Source organism: Leuresthes tenuis, unplaced genomic scaffold, assembly GCF_036924035.1.
Source record: "Leuresthes tenuis unplaced genomic scaffold, fLeuTen1.0.hap1 SCAF_3, whole genome shotgun sequence".
Taxonomy (NCBI): Eukaryota; Metazoa; Chordata; class Actinopteri; order Atheriniformes; family Atherinopsidae; genus Leuresthes; species Leuresthes tenuis.
This window is the reverse complement of record NW_027325357.1, coordinates 3,792,754-3,818,087: the sequence shown is the minus strand read 5'-3', so window position 1 is coordinate 3,818,087 and position 25,334 is coordinate 3,792,754. Positions and strand designations below refer to the sequence as shown.

General features: G+C 43.5%; 1 protein-coding gene across 9 annotated transcripts in view; it reads right to left on the bottom strand.

Moving 5' to 3' along the window:
• The window catches only part of ptprt (protein tyrosine phosphatase receptor type T), a 348,700-nt gene that overhangs the window by 13,940 nt on the left and 309,426 nt on the right, over positions 1-25,334 (bottom strand). For all 9 annotated transcript variants that reach the window (XM_072381466.1, XM_072381458.1, XM_072381459.1 and 6 more), the window contains 4 exons: positions 8,926-9,002; positions 6,205-6,241; positions 5,622-5,719; positions 3,274-3,390 (listed from right to left, as the gene is read on the bottom strand). In XM_072381466.1, the coding sequence (XP_072237567.1) occupies positions 3,274-3,390; positions 5,622-5,719; positions 6,205-6,241; positions 8,926-9,002 (329 nt within the window). The remainder of the gene's footprint in view (positions 1-3,273; positions 3,391-5,621; positions 5,720-6,204; positions 6,242-8,925; positions 9,003-25,334) is intronic.

Genomic DNA, 25,334 nt, shown 5'->3' with positions numbered 1-25,334 from the left:
AACATGATTTAAAGGTTACAACAGAGTTTGTTCAGTTCTGAGCAGCTTTAAAGTGAATCTCTGGTCTGAGCTCCTTTATCCTCCAACACAGCCTGAACCCTCTGAGACAAGCTTTCTGTCATTTCTTCAGGAATAGTTCTCCAGGCTTCTTGAAGGACATCCCAAAGCTCTTCTTTGGATGTGGGCTGCCTTTTGTTCCGTTCTCTGTCAGATGATCCCACACTGCTTCAATAATGTTGAGGTCCGGGCTCTGGGGAGGATTCATCCCTCCATAAGACCTGTTGCCACTGATTTTCAGTCCACTTCTTGTGTCATTTGGCACAGCTCAGCCTTTTCTCCCTGTTTCCCTTCCTTAAGAACGGCTTCTTGACAGCCACCCTTCCATGGAGACCATTTCTGATGAGGCTTGGGCCAACAGTAGATGGATCAGCTGAAGGTCCAGATGCATCTCTCAGGTCCTGTCAGGTCTTTGCTGGAGTTTTTCCTCTTTCTTAAGGACATCACTTTCAGATCCTGTTCATCTGCTGTAGATAGTTTTTTAGGCCTGACACTTCTTCTTTTGTCCTCCACTTGTCCAGTTTCCTCAAATGTTTTAAGGACACACTGCACACCATGCTGAGATATGCCAAGTTTTCAGCTAATAGCTCTTTGGGAATCACCTTGTTGCTGCAGAAATCCTATTTTCTGTCTGTCAAACTGTGTTATCTTTGCTGTTTTTATCGATTAAACTAAAGAATCGGGAACAAATGATGTGTCTTTGTGACAGGCTGCTGGTAACAAAGTGCCTAAAGATCCCGTTTAAAACGGCTTCTTTGCTAAGTTGTCTGTTCTGTGAAGACACTACTGTAGTTCATACCTTGATTTGGAAGCTTTTTATGCTTGAATGATTCATAAGTTGATGTTAAGTGTCTGAAAATGATCAGGTACAAGGCCTTGACTGGAAAAAGCAGCCAAAGACTTTGAAAGACCTTCAGAAAGTCTGGCTGCTTGGAAGGAAAAGAATACGACTTTTAAACAGCTCTGTAAAGATTTAACGTCTAAATGTTCCAGTGGCACTAAAAAAACAAACTAAACAGCAGCTAAAAAGTCAACAGAAGTGTATATTTTAAGGCTGGGGACATTTGAACTTTTCTGTGATGCAGTAACTTGGAAACCAGAGCATCAAACCCTCTTCTTCCCTGATTTGAAAGAACTGCTTCAGAAGACTCAAACAAGACCTTCCTGATTTTTATCAGCAGTACAATCTTCACTATTATACCCCACAGGTTTGCTGCATAAAGCTCTTTCAGCCTGTCTTTTGGCTGCGGGGCCCAGTGCAACCATTTATCTTTTAGGGTTCACCTTAGACATCAGGATTGTACAACCTGGGGAAAAATCCACATAATTATTTCTTCCAGAGGTAAATTCTGAGTATAAAGGTATCGTCTGAATGATGCAATCACTGCCACAAGTGAAGCAGGTGCCCTTAGACTTAAATATGGACTGGGAGTCCAGGATGCATCTTTTATTGGGGGGGCTGTTAATACACTAACGAGGGACACGGTGCAGTCAGGAGCCTCCTTTACGGCGCTCTTAAACCTGTTCTCTACAGTTTTATCTCCACTGTGGCTGCAGTTGTTTGATTTCTCCAGATTACTTCCCTGTTATTTTGGATTTGGTTCACTGCCAAATCAAATCTAATTTATTTATATGGCACCTTTCAGACTTAAAGAAAAGCTAAAAGAGGCTAAAAACCTTAAAATAATAAGAAAACATAGCAACCGTCCCACCCACATAAATACCCAGAGAGACACAGACACACAGGCTCAGACCCACTGTACTGATCAGACATGTCCGGGCACCGAGGAAAAAGCCCCCCCAGGAGGGCTGCTGGCCCACGGCCACAGGGAGCGCCGCCACAGAGACAGTCCCGACCCGGGCGGGGCCCTCCAGCCACCCAGGCCAGAGCAGTCCACAGCCAGCACCCCGTCAGAGGACCAAAAGCAGCTCCCAGCGTGGTGGGCCCCCATGAGGAGACACTGGAGCTAAAACGGCTCACAAAGACGGGTCACAGATATCCTGATGTTCTACCTTCTGTCCAGCTCCAGATGTGCAAGCCTGAGAGACTGATGCTCAGATGCATTTAGTTAGTCCTGCAAAACCTCCACTTTCACAGATAAAATGAACACTTTTAGATCCGCGGTGCAACAGGAACCCGTCCTCTAACCCACAGTTTGACACATAAACCAACCTCTGTCAGCCTCTCTTTCAGAGAGCTCACTTAATCCCTCTGGATGTGCCGTTAATAAATGTTTTCATTGGGATCCTGCTCACATTATTCACTGCAACCGAAGCTTTTTCAGCGCCACGCAGAACCTCTCCACCCTCCAGTCCTGCGTTCTCTTTGTTTTCCACACAGCGGCTGGTGCTGAATCACTGAGTGTGAGGCTCTGCTGTGCATTTGTATGTATTAATGCAGACTGAATATATGACAGGCATTTTGAAGTCATTTTTCCTTTGAATTTCACTCTGAGCACTCGTGCACGTACACACAGGGAGGTGCGGTGGATTAATAGCTCGCTAAACGTGCTGACAGCGAGGACTCCAGGACTTGTCTTCATAAGCTGCTTTCACACCAGTGAAGGGGTGGGGAGGGAAAATGAGGCAAGGAGAGCAAGAAAAAGACATGGCAGCAGTCAAAAATGTGCTACATTTTGATGTTTTTCGAGGATTTAATAGACTGTGATGGCTTTTGACACTGAAAGGTGAAACTGAAGACGAACTCCAGATCATTCTTCTCCGGTTCTGTTTCAGTCCAGAGTAAAATATCATATATATAAAAGATTTGATAGATGTAATTACTGCATAAAGATAAAAGTATGTAAAACAAAGCGGTTAAATGTGTTGGAAAACCAGACAAAACTGACATTAAGCAGTTTTGAGGATCAGGATCAGAGCCTTTTTGTGTGTTTGCTGTTGTTTTTCCATTCAGCCTCTGAAACACATCACATCTCAAATCCCTCCTGCCTGATTACAAGGACCAAGATTACGCTTTAAAGTCTCACTTTAAGCAGCGAGAAACAAAGTAGCAGTGCTCATTCGTCTGGATCTAAATCCCATCTGAAGCCTTGTGGGGAATAATCTGTCCGCCACAGTCGCAGCAGACAGACGTGAAATCATGTTAAAGTCCTGAATGCATCGTTCTGGGGTCCAAGGGAAGGAAGAGCTTCGTAATCTCTACTCAAAGTGACACGGAACAGGGTCCTGAATGTGAAAACAACACAGCTTCTTTACCTTTTGGACGGTGAAAGTCCGGATGACGTACTCTGCCAGTGGTTCGGTTTCTATCAGGGTCACCTTGATGTCTCCGTACACCTCCGTTTCATCGGGCCAGTAACGAACACACTTCACCTACAAAAGAGGATTCACATCCACAGCGTGTATTTAAATATGCATCAGCGAAGAGACCCCGATGAAGCAGAGGTCACAGTGAGAAGCATGAATACCATTAACAGATGACTTCTATGAAGGTTTGCTGCTCTTCAATAATAAATGGATACTTGACAATTATTCATTATATGACATCTTTAGAATATCTGGATGGGCTGGATGTAGGACCCACAGATGTGGTAAAAACCACCTGACCTCGCCTCGCTCTGCACTTTTTACGCATCATCTCTATGGACTTCAAGCTTTTGGCTTATTTTACCCTCCTGACATTACATATCAAATGGTTAGAGTTGATAGAGATTTAAGGGCAAAAGTGCAGGGCGGGACATCATTTTCTTCTAAATACGCAGCGTTAAAAAGACTTGGTGTGGCATCATTACGCCTCTTCATGACACCAGGCTGAGATTTCACAACTAAATAAGAGATTGGAAGATTTTTAATGGGATTCAGATCAGTTTAATTGAAGAGACAGATCAGAATGTGTTGTTAATGCAAAACCCAAGAGTCACATAATACCAGGGATGGGAATTGTTAAGAATAGAGCAATTCTGGTTCCATTGTCAATATCGCTTATCGATTCGATTCCTTATCGATTCGATTCCTTATCGGTTTGCTTCCCTGCCAATTCGATTCCTTATTGATTCGATTCCTTATTAATTCAATTCCTTATCGGTTTGCTTCCTTGTCGATTCGATTCCTTATCGGTTTGCTTCCTTGCCGATCCGATTCCTTCCCTTTTCGATTCCTTACCGGTTCTCTTATCGGTTCTCATCCAGTTATTTATGGTACAAATGGCTTTGGTTGCAGTAACACTTTGATTTCAGGTATGCACCAACATTTGATCTATTTTCGCCTTTTTCCTGCCTCCATGAAAGGAGAAGCTACAGGTATGCAGGATCCTGCCTCTGAGCCTGCTTCACTCTTGCAGTCCTCCTCAACTAAATGTTAATATAAGATGGAAATTATTCATACAATATGTTGCTAACATTATTACAATCAACAGGACCTGGGAGTTTTACGTTTCCTGGGACATTCGTGCAAAGTAATTCCCTGCTGTGTGGTCAAATGTTTCAGCCTGTTGGAGGTTTTTCCCCCTTTGATGTGATCACAGCTCTGCACGTGTTGCAGCTGGCCCTGGTATTGTCCTTTTTGGTGAAATATAACCAAACTTTGGAGCACTTCTGCCTCATGCACATGACGTCATCAGGCAAATGTGTCAGACGTTACAGAACCTTTAAACGGGATCGTTGGGCAGGCAGATTAACGATTCCACGGAATCAAACTACTCGATTCCCATCCCTACATAAAACGGATGACATGGACCACCTGATTGATCCACACTATTCTGAGTAATTGTGTGTTTCTGCGTGTTTTCAGTTTAATTAAATAAACACACTGTTTTTGACATTTTGTTCTAGTTTTATTGGATTCATTGATTCTGAACCACTGGGCTCAGTCTGCATTAGACTCAAATGGGACGCTTCAGTAAGTGTTCAGTGTGAAGTTACAGCTTAATGTAGCAACTTTAACACCTTGTGTGCACAGACTTGCAGCCTTAATTCTGTTGGATCACATCGACTGTGTCCCCCAGTGTTTAATGTATGTAAATACAGATCTGTCTGGATGAATGAAAAGTCTACGGGAATGGCTCATTTTAGCAGTCATTTTATGGAATTTGCACATGATTTTACATTGTAAAAATGAGACTAATGACACAAACGAAGATTCTTTGGAGGTTGTTCTGCCTGGTAAGCGGTCGGCTTTGACACAGCTACCTATTATTTTAATACCAGTCAGCTAAAAACAACGTTAAAGCGGCACGAGAGAGCTTTGTGAACCGTTAAGGTATGTGCTTCTGACTGATTTTGAAGCATACCGACCTTTGTTATGCACATTCTCAGGCCTGAAACAGTCCTTGGGAGGCCAGGGGCTGAGTCTTTGTGGCCTCTTCAACATGATATGAAATAAATGTGTATGGCTGTACAAACTACCACAGAGTTGGGGGGGAGGGGAGATCTAAGGAACTGTTTCAGCCCATACCAGGACAGGAGGTTTTGACTTCTATTTAGTTGAATTAAGTGACGTAACAAACAATAAAAGCCAAACACAAAGAGGCGGCTGGGCGGGGCACCTTCACAGGTATCAGACCAGTCACACACACACTTTCTAATAGCTTGGATTGATGAACTCACCCTTCCGACTTCCACCAGATTTGTAACCATGACGATAGAGGCCGAGTTCTCCTGCCAGACCATCCTCCAGAAATCCCGAACCGTCTCCTGCATGGGCCCTGAGACACAAATCAGAGGTGCGAGCACTCAGATCCACACCAACAGAGCATATGGTCACAGTGGCGCCGAGAAAAATCAGCAGCGATAACGCAGACAGTTTCACACACATGCGTGTGACACACTCACACACACAGGTATTTACACACCACATCAATCCCAGATAGTGGTTTGGGGGTTTGAGGTAATGGGGTCTTAAATTTGTCAGGGGGATTTTATACAGCAGTTTAGATTTAGGGGGCTGTGGTAATAGCCTTCCAGTCGGAAAGGACGATATTTACCAGGTGGCGACAACACACACACGCACACACACGCACACACACACACACACACACACACACACACACACACACACACACACACACACACACACACACACACACACACACACACACACACACACACACACACACACCGACACCGACACACACACACACACGCACACACACGAGCCTCTCACGCATACTCATTACGTCAGTTGGATTACCTTGTGTGGCGATGTAGTGTCTGGGTCTGTGGTACCCCTGTGAGTCAGAAAAAAATAAATCTAATTATTAAAGAATAACTCAGATAATAAGAATAACTCATCTCCATGTTTTCAGTTTTAAAATCCTCATTTTTCCCATTTCCCTTCTTTATTCTCTTTGTCTCTCTCCTTCTTTTTGGCCCAGCGAAAGACGTTAAAAATGCAAAACATGGAGAAACCAAATGTAACATCCATCATTTCGAACCTCTTTAACTACCTCATTCCAACCTTAATACACCTTCATTTCAGTTTATCTCACGACTCTCTCCTTTTCTCCTGTGAAGTTGACATTATTTGCCTTTTTATGACCTTTTTAAAAAACATTTTGACAGTTTTCAGAGGTCTTATTGACATGTAACTTTGGTCAAAGGGCTTGTTTGACGATCAGTGCGTCTCCGTCTCAGCTGCTTTGTTTTTCAGGGTAGAGACTCAGTAATTGCTCAACTCTGAGCAGTTTTGGTGCGTTTTCCAGCAGAAAGTCACTCTGTATAGTGAGTTTGAACCGGAGTTAACTGAGGAACTTTCAAACAAAGGGGAACAGACACTAATATTAGCTCCCAGGAACAGAAAAAAGGGATTTTTCTATCATATGGGCCATTTAAAATCAATATTTTTCTTCTCCTCCTCAGAGTTCTTTGTTTGAGACGCTGCTCCTTCTCTCAGATAATGTTTCCTTCTCTATTTTTAGAAATCAGTTTCAGCCCCCCCACCCGTCGGTTCCTCCTTGGTCCATTGCCTTCTGTCTTTATCATTCCTTTCAGTTTCCATTCTTCTTTTTTTAATTTGTCCTGCCTTGTTCTCCAAACCACCGCACGGCTCCCGGGAGAAAAACTCAAGGTCGTTTTCCAAATAAACATAAAGTCAAAAATGAAAAAAGTAGGATTTTAATTTTCCCTCTTTGGGACAGATGAAGAGCGATGAGTTTCCAAACAACAATTATCCCTCTTTTGTCACCCCACAATCCCCCCATGAGACAGATAACCTTGCTGAGATGAATACATTAATCAGTTTCATATTAGCATTAATATATCTCTATAAGCACGGCGGTGATGTGTTGATACAATTCAAATGTTCCAATTCCCCCTTTCTTTACGTCTTAAGAAAAAATAAATGTCGTCTGTGGAGACTGATTGAAAGGAAGCGTTTCCTACCAAATTCATTAAGACTGTCATTACAACCATAAGCTGTTAGCGGGAGATTACACGAATAAGTGAAGCACAATGCCTGCAGAGCAGAGGAGAGACCCAGAGAATGGAGTGATAAACAGAGGTTAATAAGAGCTGCAGACACTGACTGAGTCAGTGATGGAATTTTTACCAGGATCCACTCAAAGAAACTGAACTCGGGCGCCGCCATTGGTTGACGTTGACAAAATTTAAGTTTGGGAACATGAGCTGCTTCTGTTTGTGTTGTTATGCTTTATGTTATCATGTCTTCACAAATTAGGTTTGATATGGATACGTGGTGCAAACCTCCTGATAAATGGCACGATTATTGAAATTTAGGGAAGAAGAACTTTAATAACAACTGTAAGTCTGTGAGTACAAGCAGCTCCTGAGAGTTAAAGACACCTACAGTCTGTAAGAGGAAATAAAGATGGAGACGGGTGGGTTCTGACCCCACCTTCCTCACATTTAACTGGAAATAACATAAAAAGCTTTAAAAAGTGTCTTTTAAAGTAACACCACAGCATATTTTAGCACATGCTTTGCTCTTTGGCTGCGGCCAATGTGGGACGCAACATAAAAACAGATATCGTGTGATATTGTGCACATGCACAGCCACACTTGAGGCTCAAAAGCCCGTTTAACCATAAAGGTGCGGCGCCAGGCTGGACACCCCAGTCCTGAATGGTGGTATCTCAGCCCTCTGGGTGCTACATTGGACCTGAAATCACACTGAAAGCATAAAATCAGAAGTTTTACTGTGGAAACCACAGCGAATAGCCTGTTTTTATTGTTTCTTCCAGCACCGAACGTGACAACATTCAGGTTAAAGCATGGCGTGAATCAGCTATCAGAGGTCTGGTTTTACTTGGCCTAGCAACACGATTTAAAAACTGGTTTAATAGTCTGAAGTCTGCACTTTCAACACAAGTTGAAACAGAGACTCAGAGAGGCTGCTACACCTCAGCTTAAATCGGTCATGTGATTTAGAAGCGGCTCCAGAGGGTTAAAGTCCTTAAATTAGGACCCCTTTTCTTCGCTTACAGTGGTTTGATCCATGGTCTGCATTCCCTCTAAGTGGCAGAGTCTCTGCAGATCTCTTATAATTCTAACTGGAGAATTTTGTTCAAATCATACAGAGCAGCTGCGTTTAATGATGAACCGTTTTGGGTTTAAGACCAGATTAAGATTTGCATTTAAGATAGAAGGATACTTTGCCACATGAAGGTCACCTATTCTAAAATACTTTAGTCTTTCTCTTCGTCTATCCAAACAACTCTCCAGCTAAACATCATTAAACCTGCACAGAAGAAGAACTCAATACTTGTTATGCAAACATCAATGTAAAGCACTGGCCTCGGTGGAGGGGCTGTTTTCTTTTCTATGTGCGTCTCTCAAACCAACAGGTGAATTTTCTGATTGATTCTGACTATCAGAATGAGGGTTGTAGCTGCTCAGCTCAGCTCACAAGCATGAAACTTGTACATTTCTAACGTGTGTGTGTCTAATTACTCACGTCAATATAATTGGCGTTGATGTAGTCGGAGTGGGGGTCTCCATCCAGCAGCTGCAGTCGGACTCTGGTGTGATCGTCTGTGGGGTCAGATAGCAGAAAAATACAACAGGCCTAAAGTTACATTTACCCACAGATCGGAGAAGCTAACTGACTGGAAGGGGAACTAACTAACGGGGGGAAAGAATACGAGACAAGAAATGCAACAGCTTCAGTTTAAGAAATGCAAAAAAAAAAAAAAGTATATTTTATCCCGTTCAAATGCTTGTTAACACAAACAGCGAATCAGCCAATCGCATGGCTGCAACTCACGTAGAGGTGGTCAAGACAACCTGCTCAAACCGAGCATCAGAATGGGGATGAACGGGGATTTAAGGGACCTTGAACGTGGCATGGTTGTTGGTGCCAGACAGGCTGGTCTGAGTGTGTCAGAAACAGCTGATCTGCTGGGATTTTCACCCACAACCACCTCTGGGTTTACAGAGAACGGTCCGAAAAAGGGAGAATATCCAGTGAAAATGCCTTGTTGGTGTGAGAGGTCAGAGGTCAATGGGCCGACTGGTTCCAGATGACAGGAAGGCAACAGGAACTCAAATAAGCGCTCGTTCCAACCAAGGAATGCAGATCTCTGAAGGCACAACAGGTGGAGCCCTGAAGAAGATGGGCTGCAGCAGCAGGAGACCACACCGGGTGCTGCTCCTGTCAGCTGACAGCAGGAAACTGAGGCTACAATTCACTCCGGCTCACCAGAACCGGACAACAGAAGCCTGGAAAAACGTTGCCTGGTCTGACGAGTCTCCATTTCAGCTGCAACATTCAGATGGACGGGTCAGAATCTGGTGAAAACAGCATGAAAGCATGGATCCATCCTGCTCTGTATCTACGGTTCAGGCTGCTGGTGTAATGGTGTGGGGGGGGGGATATGTTCTTGGCACACTTTGGGCCCCTCAGTACCAGCTGAGCATCGTTTAAATGCTGCAGCCTACCTGAGTATTGCTGCTGACCATCTCCATCCCTTTATGAGCACAGTGTCCCATCCTCTGATGGCTGCTTCCAGCAGGATAATTCACCATCTCACAGAGCTCATATCATCTCAAACTGGTTCATTTAACATCACAATGAGTTCCCTGGACTCCGATGGCCTCCACAGTCACCAGATCTCCATCCAACAGACCTTTGGGATGTGGTGGAACGGGAGATTCCCATCATAGATGTGCAGCCGACACATGTCCTGTCAGGTCAATATGGACCAAAGTCTCTGAGGAACGTTTCCAGCACCTTGTTGAAAGTATGCCACGAAGAATTAAGGCAAAATTGGGTCCAACCTTTCACTATCAAGGTGTTCCTGATAAAGTGGCCGGTGAGTGTAAATTTATCTGCCTCTTCAACACTATTGGGTTACAAACTTGGATTGTGTGTAAAACTATAAACAAACAAGATAACTAAAACAATGAAACAAACCAAAAAAGACTTCCAGAAAACTTCCAGAAAGAGGAGTCTGCATGCTCTGGTTTTATTTCAAGCTCTCAGTTTGGAATCGTTCTTTTGCTTCACCTCATTTGGTCCTTTCAGATGAACCGAACAGATGTGACAGCAGCACGAACAGAACAGAACAGAACTCCCCGGTGCGGATTCAAAACAAACATTACTCTGATATGTCGGGATGATGGCACAAACAGGGTTTCCATTATGAGCTGCCACTATCAGCAAACACCATTTTATTTATTCCAAAATCACCAGCAACAGAAACACTTTGATTTCCACTCAGGGTTGCTCTTTATTCACAGTCAGCCCTGTTTTCTACAAAAAGAGCTTCTTCAAAACTGCAAAATGAATTCTCCACCTTGAATTCATTCACAGTTTTATTCCCTCCAGTCTGAGTAAAGTAATCATGATTAAAAATGGCAGAAAGAATACACAGAGCACTGACCACATGGAGCTAAAGTCATTTCTATTTTAATTTGCTTAAAAAGTCTCTTTACAAGGAGCTCAACAATGAACTCCCTGCCTGTAAGCATCTGTTTCGAGTTGGTTTCCATCCATCCATCCATTATCTGCCGCTTCTCCGGGGGTCGGGTCGGGGGGGCAGCAGCTTTAACAGAGAAGCCCAGACCTCCCTGTCCCCGGCCACTTCCTCCAGCTCTTCCGGGGGGACCCCGAGGCGTTCCCAGGCCAGTCTAGAGACATAGTCTCTCCAACGTGTCCTGGGTCTCCTCCCAGTGGGACGGGCCCTGAACACCTCACCAGGGAGGCGTCCAGGAGGCATCCTAACCAGAACCAGCGGTTCTACTCCGAGCCCCTCCCGGATGACTGAGCTTCTCACCCTGTCTCTAAGGGAGGCCCAGACACCCTGCGGAGGAAACCCATTTCAGCCGCTTGTATTCACGATCTTGTTCTTTCGGTCTCTACCCACAGCTCCTGACCACAGGTGAGGATGGGAACGTAGACTGATCAGTAAATCGAGAGCTTCGCCTTCTGGCTCAGCTCCTTCTTCACCACGACGGGTCGGTCCAGAGCATCACTGCAGACGCTGCACCGATCCGCTGTCAATCTCCCGCTCCATTCGTCCCTCACTGTGAACAAGACCCCGAGATACTTGAACTCGTCCCTTTGGGGAAGGATCTCATTCCATCCTTTTCCTGCTGAGGAACATGGTCTCAGATTAGGAGGTGCTGATTCTCTTTGTTGGCTTTAGGTAATATAAGTGGGTGTTTTTAACATCTAAATGCTTCAAATGAATTAACAGCATCATTTAAAACAAGGAAACGAGTCTCCCTACATAATTTGGTTAAATATTGAGGTTTTAAACATATTTCATGTTCATTTTCTGCAGTGAATCGTCAGATTGGCAAACTGTCGCTGAAATGGTCCCAAAAACCCTAAAAGTAGATGACATCGTACATGGCCGATTGAAACAAAGAGCCAGGAGTTGTGCTCTGACCTGAAATATTACTGCGGCCTTTGTTTTCACAACCTCTCACGCTCTCAGCCCTCATCGAAGTACATGTCATAAAAGCGAGGTGACATTATTTTTCCTGTTTCCATTTTGAATCTCAATTATTTTGTTCCGGCTCTGTAATAGTCACCCATAATGTTGGGATGGACATGAGGGCGATTACATCTATTACTTCTAATGGGGGATTTTTTTTAAAGTCATGTCATAGTAACAGCAGGTAATTGCAAATGAGGAGGGCATGATTTAGTCTGATTATCTCTGGTTTGTTCCCTCTCCCTTACAGTTTCTCTCCCCACCCCCCAGCTGTGACACAATATGATAATGTGAAGGAAACAAGAAGATGAGAGCAGAGGAGGGGTCAGTAGAAGGTTTCCTGACATACATCGAGGCTGTTTTCTTTCACTTTCTTTATGCATGGTGGCGTGTACGTGAGGTTAAAGTCTATTTCATATTTGTCTTTGACGTTTCTGGAGACGTAATGTGTCTAAAATGAGGACTCAACCAGCGTTGCTGACTAACTTATTGAGAATATATGATGCGATTAAGGTGAAGTAACACGATAGCCGAGTTTAGCGGTGACATCATCATGTTCGCTTGCTATAATTGGTTTTAAGACATCATGGAGTTTTCCACTGAACGGGACGTTATGGTTCAGAACTATAAGATTAGAACTGGCTTGTATGACGGGAACAGATGAAACTTCTCTATCTTGTCAGATTAGGTCTGTTTTCTATGTTTGATCTGAATCAGGTGTGCTGGAGCAGGGAAGCTGCCTTGAGGACCAGGATGGGGAAACACTGGTTCAACACATTCAAAGAACAAAGACGTGGACAGCCTGTCCAATAAATGGCCAGTTATACTCGGTCGCCTGTAAGTCCAACCTCTGAAGATAAATATGAACTATTTCCAGAGACCAGGGCTCGTTCTGACGGGGGCCCTGCGAGAGCGAGAGCTCTGTCACTCTTTACCTGTGACCTAAATAAATACTTTGTCTGTGAACAGAAGATTTCTCCGGTTTGTTCTTGGGCTTCCAACATAAGGATCAGGCTAACACGCTGCTGCTGTCTCTAGAATAATCTAAAACAACCAAACTGCGTCCTCAGGAGTTCGCACTTCCGACCTGAACTTGCCAAGTACGAACTGAGAAAATGGTCCAAGAAATAAACCCTGGCAGGAACAAAGAACAACCAAAAAGTTTATCACCTGTTTTATGGCAGTCGCTTAAATCAGATTCTGATTCAGATGTTTTTATTAATCCGTGAAATTGTTCCTTCGGTGCGCCATGATAAATATATCCAGACACAATGTACGAAAACGTTTTGATTTATGCAATAATTACTGTATTATGTAGCGCTAATTGCAGTTATTGCACATGTAAATGCATGAGAGTCGGAGGGATTGTTGTATTGTTGAGCAGCAGGTTATGTCCGATTCCACGTTGCTTTGGTTGGAGAACGTAGCCCCAATTAAAATGACCAACACACACAGCTACAGCGGGTTGGAATCCAGCTTTAATTCTTCTCTTTCCCTGCAAATGTGACAACTTGTGAACTTGGGAGTTCTTTAAATAATTCAGCTTCCTAACATTCACAGGATGGTATTTAAAAAAAAAAAGTGTTTTTATGCAGCAAAGTTGCTGTTTGAACCAGAAAATTCAACTCTGACAAATGATTTTGTAAAATCATCTTAAGTTTGACCATAGTTGTACGGCTCAGTGAACACTGCTTCAAAAACAGCTTTTATGTGAGAAAATCTATTGTGTGGCCGATGACTCAGACCTCCAATTTGGACCAATTTCTCTGTAGTTACTGCGGTGCAACAGGAGCAATTATTTTGTCAACTTGGCATTAACATTTTTTTGGGGGGTTTGGAAAACATCTTAGAATAGATGTGTGAATTTTCTATTCATGGCTGAGCTTTGTCACAGAAAATTGCAGTGATGCTAGATAATAAACCTGATTTTAAACTCAAAAGATCACAGATATTCTTCTGTAAAGAGGCCCATACTGTGGACACAGAAGGAGAAAAGTGTACCAAAACTGAGCTGTAATGTAATTTAACTTTAAAAAAAAAAGGATTCTCATTTATTTTAACTATTTCAACACCAACTGAGCAAACTGATGAAGGCCATGAAGAGCAGTCCTGAAAGGAATAGACCTTAGAACGGTGAGTTTCGTGATCTAAGAACAGTCAGATGATGGCCTCAGTAGTTCTAGTCTTTTTTTACCCACCGAAGCCCTTTTTCACTCACGCCATTAGGTTTTATAACTCTCATAACTAGTTGCAGGTTGGAAACATTCAAATAAACTGATTCTGTCCAATAAGACACGTCAAAAATGAAGAAATTTCACCTGCCACAGAGAACTTAAATGTTGAGTTAGGAGGTTTTTCTTTTTAGGACCGCCATAGCTCGACTGACCTCTTTGGTGTGTTGAGTTTCTGCCTTTCCATCTCTTACACGTCAGTTTTTCCCACAGAAGACATCTGAAATGACTCATTTGAAGTCATCACACAATCAAAGACTGAGCTGTTGTCTTACACTCGGTCATTTTCAGCCTTTCAGCCTCTCACACACTAAATTAATGTCAAGAATCAGTGGTGACAAAAGGGCCACTGCTGGGTCTACTTGGGTCACGACCTTCTAGTCTAACAAATTTAATTAGAAACCACGTCCAACAACCAGCTTGGATGTTCCATCTACACTTCTAGCACAAAATGTGGGGTCGTCAATTCATTGTATTCAACAACAGAAACCAAAAAAGACTGATGAAAATGTCTATTATCACACCACTGCTTTTTGCTTACCAGAGAGGTTTGTGTACAATAAAAGGATATGGTTAGTAAGAACTTCGTTTTGGGAGCGGCGTTGATAACATTTGATCTCCTGGATTCATATCACACACAGAAAAGACCAAGAGACAGATGTTCAGGGAAGCTCCAAGCTCATTGTCAACTTCTATCTGCTAACTTAGCTAACTCAGCTAACTTCTATCTGCTAAATTAGCTAACTTCTCTTAGCTAACTCAGCTAACTTCTATCAGCTAACTTATCTAACCCAGCTAACTTCTATCAGCTAACTTATCTAACCCAGCTAGCTTCTATCAGCTAACTTAGCTAACCCAGCTAACTTCTATTAGCTAACTCAGCTAACTTCTATCAGCTAACTTAGCTAACCCAGCTAACTTCTATTAGCTAACTCAGCTAACTTCTATCAGCTAACTTAGCTAACTCAGCTAACTTCTATCATCTAATCCTAACTTTTTCTGTCTTAGGTCAGTTAGGATCAGTCCAAATATTTAGTATTTGTCAGAATGAAGAGAGAGATAATTAATTTCTTTATTTCTGTTGCTTAAAGTCATAAGTTCACATACACTAAGTTTATCATGTCTTTAAACAACAGATAATTCCAGTCTGAGCTTCAGAAGCTTCTGGTTAACTGAAGCCTTTCTAATTAACTGGCGGCACACCTCAAACACAGAACCTCTTTCTGTGGCATCATGGGAAAATCAAGAGAAATCAAAGAAGACATCAGGAAAAGAATTGTGGACCAAGTCTAGACAAGTCTGATTCACCCTTAGGTACAGTTTCCAGATGCCTGAAGGTCCCACGTTCATCTCTTCAAACAATAACACGCAGCCATCATACCGCTCAGGAAGGAGATGGATTCTGAGTCTCAGAGATTAACGTGTTTTGGTGTGAAACCAAAGACCTTCTGAGGATGCTGGCTGAAACGAGTCCTGAGCTCAGCGAGGAGAAAGCCACCATAAAAAAGCCAGAGATGGGGGCAAAGATCATTTTTGGAGACATGTTCTGTGGTCTGATGAAACTAAAATGGAGCCGTTTGGCCATAATGATCAACAGTATATTTGTTCCAGCCTTGAAGTACCGGGGAGGCAGCATCATGCCGTGGGGCTGCTTTGCTTTGGGGGGGAACTGGTGCCCGACGGCATCATGGGAAAAGAAAATGATGTGGATATATTATAATAAAATCTGCAGACATCAGCCAGGAAGTCTTCCAAATGGACAATGACCCCAAGCATACCTCCAGATTAGTTACAAAGGGGCTTAAGGACAACAAAGTCACGGCACTGTAGTGATTAATCCTACAGAACATCTGTGGGCACATCTGGAAGACGTGCGCCTTCAAACCTGACTCAGTTACACCGTCTCTGTCGAGAGGAAATATTCTGAGAAACTTGAGGAAACCCAAAACATTCGGCCCAAGTCCAACGGCTTCAAGGCAACGCTACCAAATCCTGAGGAAGTGGATGCAGATTCATGACCTGAACCGAGTCCAAAAACACACGGACCAGACTGTAGCGCAGAGTCTGGCATCGAGTGCGATTTCTTGACGATCGTTCTGGGATCACCTTGGGAATTATTTGCTCAGAGATGCTGTCCACGGTGATGGCAGCATGACTCCACTCTGCTGCTACGAGATACTGTCACCAGCTATCAGCTCACTCACTCTCTCACACACTGCATGTAAAAACAAACCCAACAGGGGGTCGTCTGCCAGCCGTCTGCTCGTTTCCTCTCCCGTCTCCTTACCGTCTTTTCTTTTGACTTCAACATTTTCTTCTCAGCTCTCTCCATTGTTTTCCTTCTTTCCCTCCCTCTTTCTTACCCCATACCGCCTCACTGCTTCAGATCAGTAATTACACAGGGCTAGTGTCAGAGGCTGTCATAACACCAGCGCCACCGATATGAGGCTGGAAGGAGGGAGGGGCCCTTTCCACTGGTCTCTACCCAGGGAGAGGAGCTTCTAATTGGGCTGAAGTGGCAGGAGGTACTGGCTTGCAAACACTGCAGATCTGGACACAGGCCACAGGTTTGAAGAGGCTGACTGTGTGTGTGTGAGACAAAAAAACTCAATGTTTCTTTTAATTAGTGGAATATATATGCATGTAGAAAGAATATAGAAGCAAAACCAGCCCCAACCTCAAATAAACACTTGAGTGATTATGTTCTCCGTCTGAATCATTACGCTCCCTGAGGTTTTATTGTATTTATGTGAATCTGCACATATGTCCAGCAGCACGGCTTGTTTTTCCCGTATACATTTTTACATTCTTTAAACTTTTAATTTGTCCAACCTTGTCACTCAGACCTGGACAGTTTCATGATGGCATCTGTGGCACTGGACTGGAGCAACAACAAAGTCACCAGAAGCTGTGGTGTCCAAGGGCAAAGAGTCACAAATGCATTACTCATTAATGAGCTCCACTCCTTGGCTGAGTCTCCCCCTCTTCATAACCTCACAACTCCTCCCTCTGCTTTCCTGTCTTCTTCTCTCCTTTTTACTCTCAGCTTTTAGTTTGGCTCCATTTTCCCTCCCTCTGTCCTTTTGTTCTCCCCCCTCCCTAACAGCTTCTTTGAAAATCTTGTCATTACCCTGGCAGCCACTGCGAAAAGTTTTGCTGGGGAGAACTTGTTAACTTGAGGGGTCCAGAAAAGGCCAAACAAAATTGTTTTTATCTTGGACAGATTCACAGGGGCAGTCGAATGCAGCAGAAAGCTGCAATTTAGGGACATCAGATCAGATTGTACGTACTGAGAGCCTGCACACAAATGAAATGTGCAGAAGCCACTGGTGACTAATGACTGTTTGTGTCCACAAGAGAAAGGAACGGCTGTTTTTATTTTCTCTTACAGATCAAAAGTCACCATGTGGGTCTATATTACATATATAGACCCACATAATAAGCCTTTTCCAGACATGCGATACTTAGGGAAGATACTGAGGGCCTCAGTAATGATGACTTTCAGTTTCACTCAGAAAATGTATTTACCAAACACGACATGTCTGCTCCCAACCCGTCTACAGACCCCAACCCTTCAAAAAAGTGCTGGAACTTATCGTCTTCGACACAGCAAACTACGCCTGGAATGTATGCTGAATTAGGACAGACGGCACGACTAAATAAATGAAATCACATGAATATAAGGGCGCTGGTTCCGTGAAACTTTAAACTTATTAGAAGCAGAAAAATCTGGTTGTAAATGCAGCGTTTCATCGTTCTGCTCCCAGCTTTCCCTTTTACATTTACACATTATTTTGTGTTCAGTCTACATGCATGATCACCTGAGTTTGTTGAACAGACTCATACTGTCATTTTTAGCAGCTTTAGGAAAGCATGAGGACGGCCATAAGAAGCTGATATGAGATAAGAAGCTGCAGCAAGTCCTTTTAGAGTTACGGTTTTCCTCGTTTCTAGCATCGGCTGCATGAGAGTATTGTGGTAATCCGTTCTCTCAGCTTATAAACTGCAGTTCTGATGAGAACTAGAAGGAAGGATCATATTTCTCCAGTTTTAGCTTCTCTTCATTGGCTCCCTGTTAAATTCAGAATTTAAGATTCTTCTCCTCACATATAAAGCTCTTAATGACCGAGCTCCATCACATCTTAAAGATCTCACAGTTGGATATTTCCCCAACAGAGCACTTTGCTCTCAGGCTGCAGGTGTGGTTCCCAGAGTTTCTAAAAGCAGAATGGGAGGCAGAGCCTTCAGTTATCAGGCCCCTAAAAGCAGAATGGGAGGCAGAGCCTTCAGTTATCAGGCCCCTAAAAGCAGAATGGGAGGCAGAGCCTTCAGTTATCAGGCCCCTAAAAGCAGAATGGGAGGCAGAGCCTTCAGTTATCAGGCCCCTAAAAGCAGAATGGGAGGCAGAGCCTTCAGTTATCAGGCCCCTCTCTGTGGAACCAGCTGCCAGTTTGGCTTCAGGAAGCAGACATCCTCTCTACCTTTAAGATCAGGCCTAAAACCTGTATGACGAAATGTGAAGCGAGAACCAAACACATCCCGGCGCTAAACAGCAACATGGCAATGGCTCTGCGGTTCGGGGAAAAGGACTTGGCAGTTTGAGCGTGATGCGACTACAACTCTGACAGACTTACTTCTGTTTTCAAGACTGTACAAAGTCATTGCTGTGTTATTGACACGGAACAAAAACCTTATCAGCCTCCTGCAGATGCTGTGTTCATTCAACTATGGGGCAGTTAAGACCTCTACTTACTGGCTGTTTTGTAATCCATTGTCTTCGCAGCTGCCTGAGAAGGGTGAGGAAGCATAATGGAAAGCTTTCTGCTGGAGATGGTTTTATGCATCAGTGTGCCCCGTTGGGTCAAGTTTTACAGCGGATGAGAAATAAACTGATATTAATACACATTAGCTGCACGAAGGCAACCACAAGATTTTATTTTAAAACCCTTCATGTGTACAACAGATAATGTCCCGTGTGGTTTTCATTCCTCTCACTTCTGCTGCGATGATGATGATGATGCGCGAGGCTGATTTTATAATACATGTAAATACATCAGTCCCATTGTACCGAAATGAGCTCCTGGCTAACACAAACCCATAAAGCTGTTTAGATTTGAATCACTCACTGCATATATATGCTAAATTAAACTCAAATGGGTCTTAGTACTCTTCAAATAGCCCATAGCTCTGCATCTTTTTATATATAAAAAAGAAAAGTGAGCTGAATTCCCAATAAAGCTGCTTTCGTTCAAATAATTATTAAAAAAACATTCAAGTAATATAAAGATAATCTCCTACATAGTTCAGTCAATAACTTGATTTCCCTCCACTGCTTCACTCTGTCTGTGATGCTGTGTTTGAACAACCTGGGAAAGTTCAACACATGAACTCGGGACAAGATTGTGCCTAAAAGACGGTCCGTGGTCGAACCGATTGCTGCGTGGTCGTCTGAACATTGGCTTCATGTGAGCTCCCAGGCTAAGAGGGGGAGAGGAGTTGCTTAATTCAATTAGTTCATGGCTTAAAAGTGTTTTGTTGTAACTCAAAAATGAGCGCAAGGCTGAAAAGATTCCTCAAAAAAAACCTCAATTACAAAAAGTCCTCTATGTAAATTATCGCTTCGATGCTTCGTTTAACTCCCACCGGCATGTTCTGCTCAGCGGTCGCCCGGTTTCACACGACGTGCACAACATGCACGATATGCACGACGTGCTGCGTTTCTTGCAGCTCGATTTGATGGAGGAAACCGGAGAAAACAACGAGGAGCAAAATCAGAGAAAAAGAGGAAAAATGTTGAAAGTTTGGGAACATTTCAGAGAAAATAAACAATAATTAATACGTAGCTTTTCTCTTAAGAAAAGTTATTCCAAAAGTGTTTCAATTACTCGATGGAATACCTGATGAGTCCTGCATGTATCTGCACATATCAACAATGGCTCATCACACACACATGCTAACATGCTAACACGCTAACATGCCATTTTGTCTCATTGGCTGAAGTTCTGGAGATGTTTTACCTTCCACCCGAGTGGAAAATCTTCCATTTCAGGACTCCGGTTTATGGGTGAAAACGGCTTCTGACACACTAACCCTGCGTTTAAAACCAAACCGTGTTAGCCTGATCGCTACGGCTCATTTTATTTAAACTGCCTTCCATCACTGGAGTGTTTTTTGTGAACTTTAAATCTCCTCATATTCTCTAACAGACGAATAAAAGGATGCTCAGAGTCGTGATCAAACTGCTGAACAAGATGTTTCAGACTTGACCCTCATTTCATCTCCTCCTCCTGTTAGTGGCCACTGAGCAGGGATTGTGTCTGTCACAGATATACTAAATCAGTTAACTCCCTGTGGAGCTCAGCTCACTCATGGCATGCACTCCGCTGGCAGGCCCGCTCAAGGCATTAGAAAATTTAATAGCATGTGACTGAGAGCGAGTACTGAGCATGTGTGTTTAAATCTTTAGCTCACATGGTAAAGAAGACCTTTTTTATTTTACTCCAGTTGTTTTTTGTTGAAATAATACGTTTCAGAGTTGGAAGCGCGGTGTGTTGGAGGGTGTTATGGTGTGTAATAGCCTATTAAGAGCAGAGCTCCCTGCAGCTGATGTGTCAAACAACACAGACTGCTGTCGACACACAAACACACACCCAAATAAGCCGTCTCCAGCTGTTTGAAGGCTGTCAGGAGAAAAAGGGAGTGAGAGACGGATGAAAGAGGTGAAGGAGGAAAGAACAGCAGCTTCTACGATTTAAAGAAACCCTGCAGGGCTGTTGGTCCACATAAAGTGACCAAAATAAAGAAGGAAAATGAAAAGAGTCCATCAAACGTTAGTCCGAAGGAGTCATAAAAACAACACATGATGTCGTCACTCTGCAGCTTTACGTTGTGACTTTAAAGAGCACAATCGTGTCTTTGGTACCACTGGAAATGTACCAAAAAGTCCCGTCGAATGGCTAGGAGTCAACACAACTTCAGTGTGATTTCTTTTTAAAACAGGCCAGCGTATGAATGCTCTAACACGACCAATGAAAACACGGTTGAAGGATTAATGTTTTGATCAGTGACACGGCGTCTGGCAGGCTGCCGTACAGCAGTGGTATTGTGATGGGTTGTAAGGCTCTTCAGTCTCTCCTCTACCGCTTTATAAATGCGTTTGATACGTGACAGCGAAGCAAATCTGAAGCACACTTTTTAAAATGTCGTGAATCCAGTTCACACGTTCAGCTCTACAGTGTCGGTGAAAACTACTAAACTCGCCTCCTCCTCCTGATTTAACCATGAAACGGGTGAGGATGCAGGTTCCTACAGGGTTCCTACAGGGTTCTTCAAATCAAATTCAAGTCTTTTTAAGACCATTTATATTAAAACGTAATACCTATTTCACAGACCTACCGGCAAAGAATTCTTTTTTTAATTTGTTAATTTATTTCTCAAACAAATGTGGACAAAAGAAAAGTTTCAGCAGGCCACACAAAAGTTTGAGTAACACAGTTCAGTTCTTTTTTTAACACTGGTTACATCAGCTAGCTACTTATTCCATGCTGGGAATATGGGGAGTAGAGACAGTCCTGAACATTACAACTTTCATCGTTGGTCTGGACACAAAAGCTGCGCAGATCCACTCTAGTTGCGGTCGTAGCTGGGGGGGCTGTAGCGCTAGCAGCTAGCTGGCTAACGTTAGCTGCTTCATGCACATTAACAGCTAGCTGGCTAACGTTAGCTGCCTCAGGCACATTAACAGCTAGCTGGCTAACGTTAGCTGCTTCATGCACATTAACAGCTAGCTGGCTAACGTTAGCTGCCTCAGGCACATTAACAGCTAGCTGGCTAACGTTAGCTGCTTCATGCACATTAACAGCTAGCTGGCTAACGTTAGCTGCCTCAGGCACATTAACAGCTAGCTGGCTAACGTTAGCGGGTTGAAATACTCCGATGATAGGAGTTTGATTCTTCCCTTTGGTTGACTTGATGTGCTTGGACGACTTGGCATGAGACTCTAAGGCCTTCATGGTACCAAGCTGAATGTTTTTTTCATACAGTGCAAAAAACTTGGAATACATTGTTGTCCACCGATTTTAACCAGTGACAAAATGCTTGCATTTCTCGCCAAGCGTCGTTAAATTTACATTCCCCCATAAAAAATGAAATGGGTAAACTAACGTTAAAACAAACTTCTTGTGTTGCGCTTCTGCTTGGCTTGTTGCTTGTTGCTGCGTTCTCAATCATTGGTTCCACCGCTCTTTATTACGTTATTTAATCAAAATAAGTGGGTGACAAACGAAGCTTTTGAGGAGAATGTGATATGGAGAAGTTACATATTGCACAAGTTTTAGGACCCATATATACAAATTGAAGACATTTTCAAGTCTTTTTAAGGTATTATTTCCAAATTCATAAATTCAATGCTTTTAAGACTTTTTAAGGCCCTGTTTCCAGGACCGTTACGGAGCTGAATGTGTGGCTTAAAAGAGTGAAAAACTCACTTTGGTGGGTATCCTATAATTGTCTTGACAGCAGTGCAGCTTATTAATTCTGATTGATTCATCAACAATCAATTATCCCACTCTGCTCATCATTACTACTTATGAGCGAACATCAAACTGTGAACCCCCCCGAGGTTTTACAACAATGAAACTTAACTGCTGACGCTCCCCCACCTTCTAATCAAAACAGAATAATGTTTCAAGTCGTTACTCCATCATCTCCCTCCGTCACACAACCATCTTTTTTTCTTTTTTAAGAACAACTGTTGTTAAAAATCAGCATCAAAGTCACTGTCACCCCCCCCCCGAAGAGGAACGATGATTAACAGCAATCATCATCAACGGTATCAATAATAGCACCGCTGACGTTAAAAATCAGCCTCATTATCACCATTATCTGTGTGCAGCCCCCCTGCTGGGAGCTGAAATCCCTTCATCATGAGTGGATCAGCTGCTGCCGAGGCCAGCGGACCAGATAATGGGAGGAGTTTTGTTTCTGCTGTCATTTTATCTGAAGGAGACCAATCAATATGGAAGAAGCAGAACTGGGAAGTGGTGGGAAGCAGCGACACATTTTCTTGAATTATTTAAGTCTCAGATGATGTTTGCTGAATGTTTCAGGCATCAATAACTGGTGCGAGCGGCTTTATTCTCAGACTTTAGGCAGGTGGTCGACCTGTCGCTTCTTTCTCTTTATGTACAAAAACCGACTGGATTGTGTACTTTTTCTGTCTCTGCCAACAATACCAACAACTGTTCTGTTCAAAGATCTGTTCTTATACGAGTGAATATACAGTTAAATAATAGCACCATCACTGGCAGCTCCACTGCAGCAGATAACAGATGGGCTCCATGACTTTGGCTGTGTGTTTGATGCATTTCCACAGCACCAAACCCTTCCTGACAGAGAACTGTATGTCATAAAATACACTTAGAATGCACTTCCAACTGGGCCAGCAGTTTGGAAGGACCCCGTCCTTTCTTTTTCGTGCTCATAATGCGTCCGTGCATAAAAAATTGGCTTTTCTCGTGTGGTATGAACTCGAAACACAGACATTTCTTTTATCCCAGTGCAACAGCTTTGGGATAAACTGTAACGCCAACTGCAAGCCGGGCCTTAACACCCGTCATCAGTGGGCGGACTCGCTGATGCTCTTGTAGCTGAACGGGAACAGCTCCCTGGAGCTGGGTTACAAAATCCTTTGGGATAAATGGAGGTTATTATTAAGCAGCATTCTAATACCCGTGGTTACTTCTGGCTAGAAAAAACAAAAAACGCCACTTTGTTCAAGAGCACGCTAGATTTACTTAAATCTGGTTAGGTCTCCTGCTCTCACAAAGCACCATCTGTTACACCATATAAGCCCCATTCAATTAATTAGTAACAGATTATTTTAAATGACAATATTTCCCAAAAAAAACCCATTTCAGAGCGAGTCTGTGGGTGGAAAAAAGCTGCGGCACTGCTGCAAGTAATCAGGCTCAAAGTGGACGGCTGTGCTCTGTCTGCAGGTAGGACTTTGTGATTCACTGGATTTGTATGTGCCCTCATGCCCGTACAGACTGTGTTTATTCATCAGTGTGTGCGTGAGCGTGTGACAGCTTGGGAGATGCTAATATTTGTTGTGGTTCTTTGGTCAAACACTTCAGAGGAGTTGTTGACGTTCTGACTTCAGAGCAGCTCAGCAGACGTGTTGCGAATCAGAGTCAGAGTGGATGAGAGGAGGCTCACTGTGTACAGCTGCATGTAAAATGAACAGTTTCACACACAGGTTGCATCCTTCCTCATTGCTTCATTTGGTTCACACACTCTCATGAGGCGCTTCCCACTGAAGGAACCTTTTGCAGTTCCTGGAACCTTTTCAGGAATCGGCCGTTTTTTTCGTGCATTCGGACTTACAGGAACTAGGGACCGTTGCCCTCAGTTCCTGGAACCATTTTAGCTCCTTCAGGGTCTTTTCTGGGTTCCACAGGAACACATATGACGTAGGTGTTTGGTGGCTGGTAGCTCCGCCCTTTGTCTGAAATGTTTACTCATACGACACGGACACAACCGGCGCCTGTTTAATAAGTTAAACTTCGTCTCCTTTGTCTGCGGCGCTCTGCTCTCCTTCTTTCCTCCATGAAAGGAAGAAGTATCGCCCGCTGCTGGATTCTCCGTCTCCTGACTCTCGCTGTGCGCTCTTCCAGCCTCCATCTTAGACGCCTGATGTGATCGTCCATGATTAATATCACCGTCATGCAGACCGTGAACACAGTGGCCTCCTCACTCTCCATGTTAGCTTCTTGGTGCTGTTGTTTTCTTCTCTCCTTACTTTTCCAGGGTTCTGTTCTGTTGCTGAGTGGCGCTAAAGTAACACGTCTGTCGCAGACGGCTGCGTCACATCAGTCCCTGTCGAGGTCCCCGACTCATGTGAATGCAAAATGAAACGGTTCCCCTGGAGAAGGACAGGTCTTAGAACTAAATTCGAGGTGGACAGTTCTTAGGACGTCTCGGTCCGAATGTGGCTAAACACGAGCTATATTCTTGCCTCTTGCACACACTCGTTCACATAACCTCTTCTGCAGTGAGAAGCAACAAGAAGTGAGAGCAGAATCTGATTAGGGCAGTAAAAAAGTAAGACTGAAGGCTTGTGGAGGGATTCTCACTGACCCGAACACCAGAACAGATTAGGGAAAGTAAAGAGATGGAGAAGAGAGGAAGTA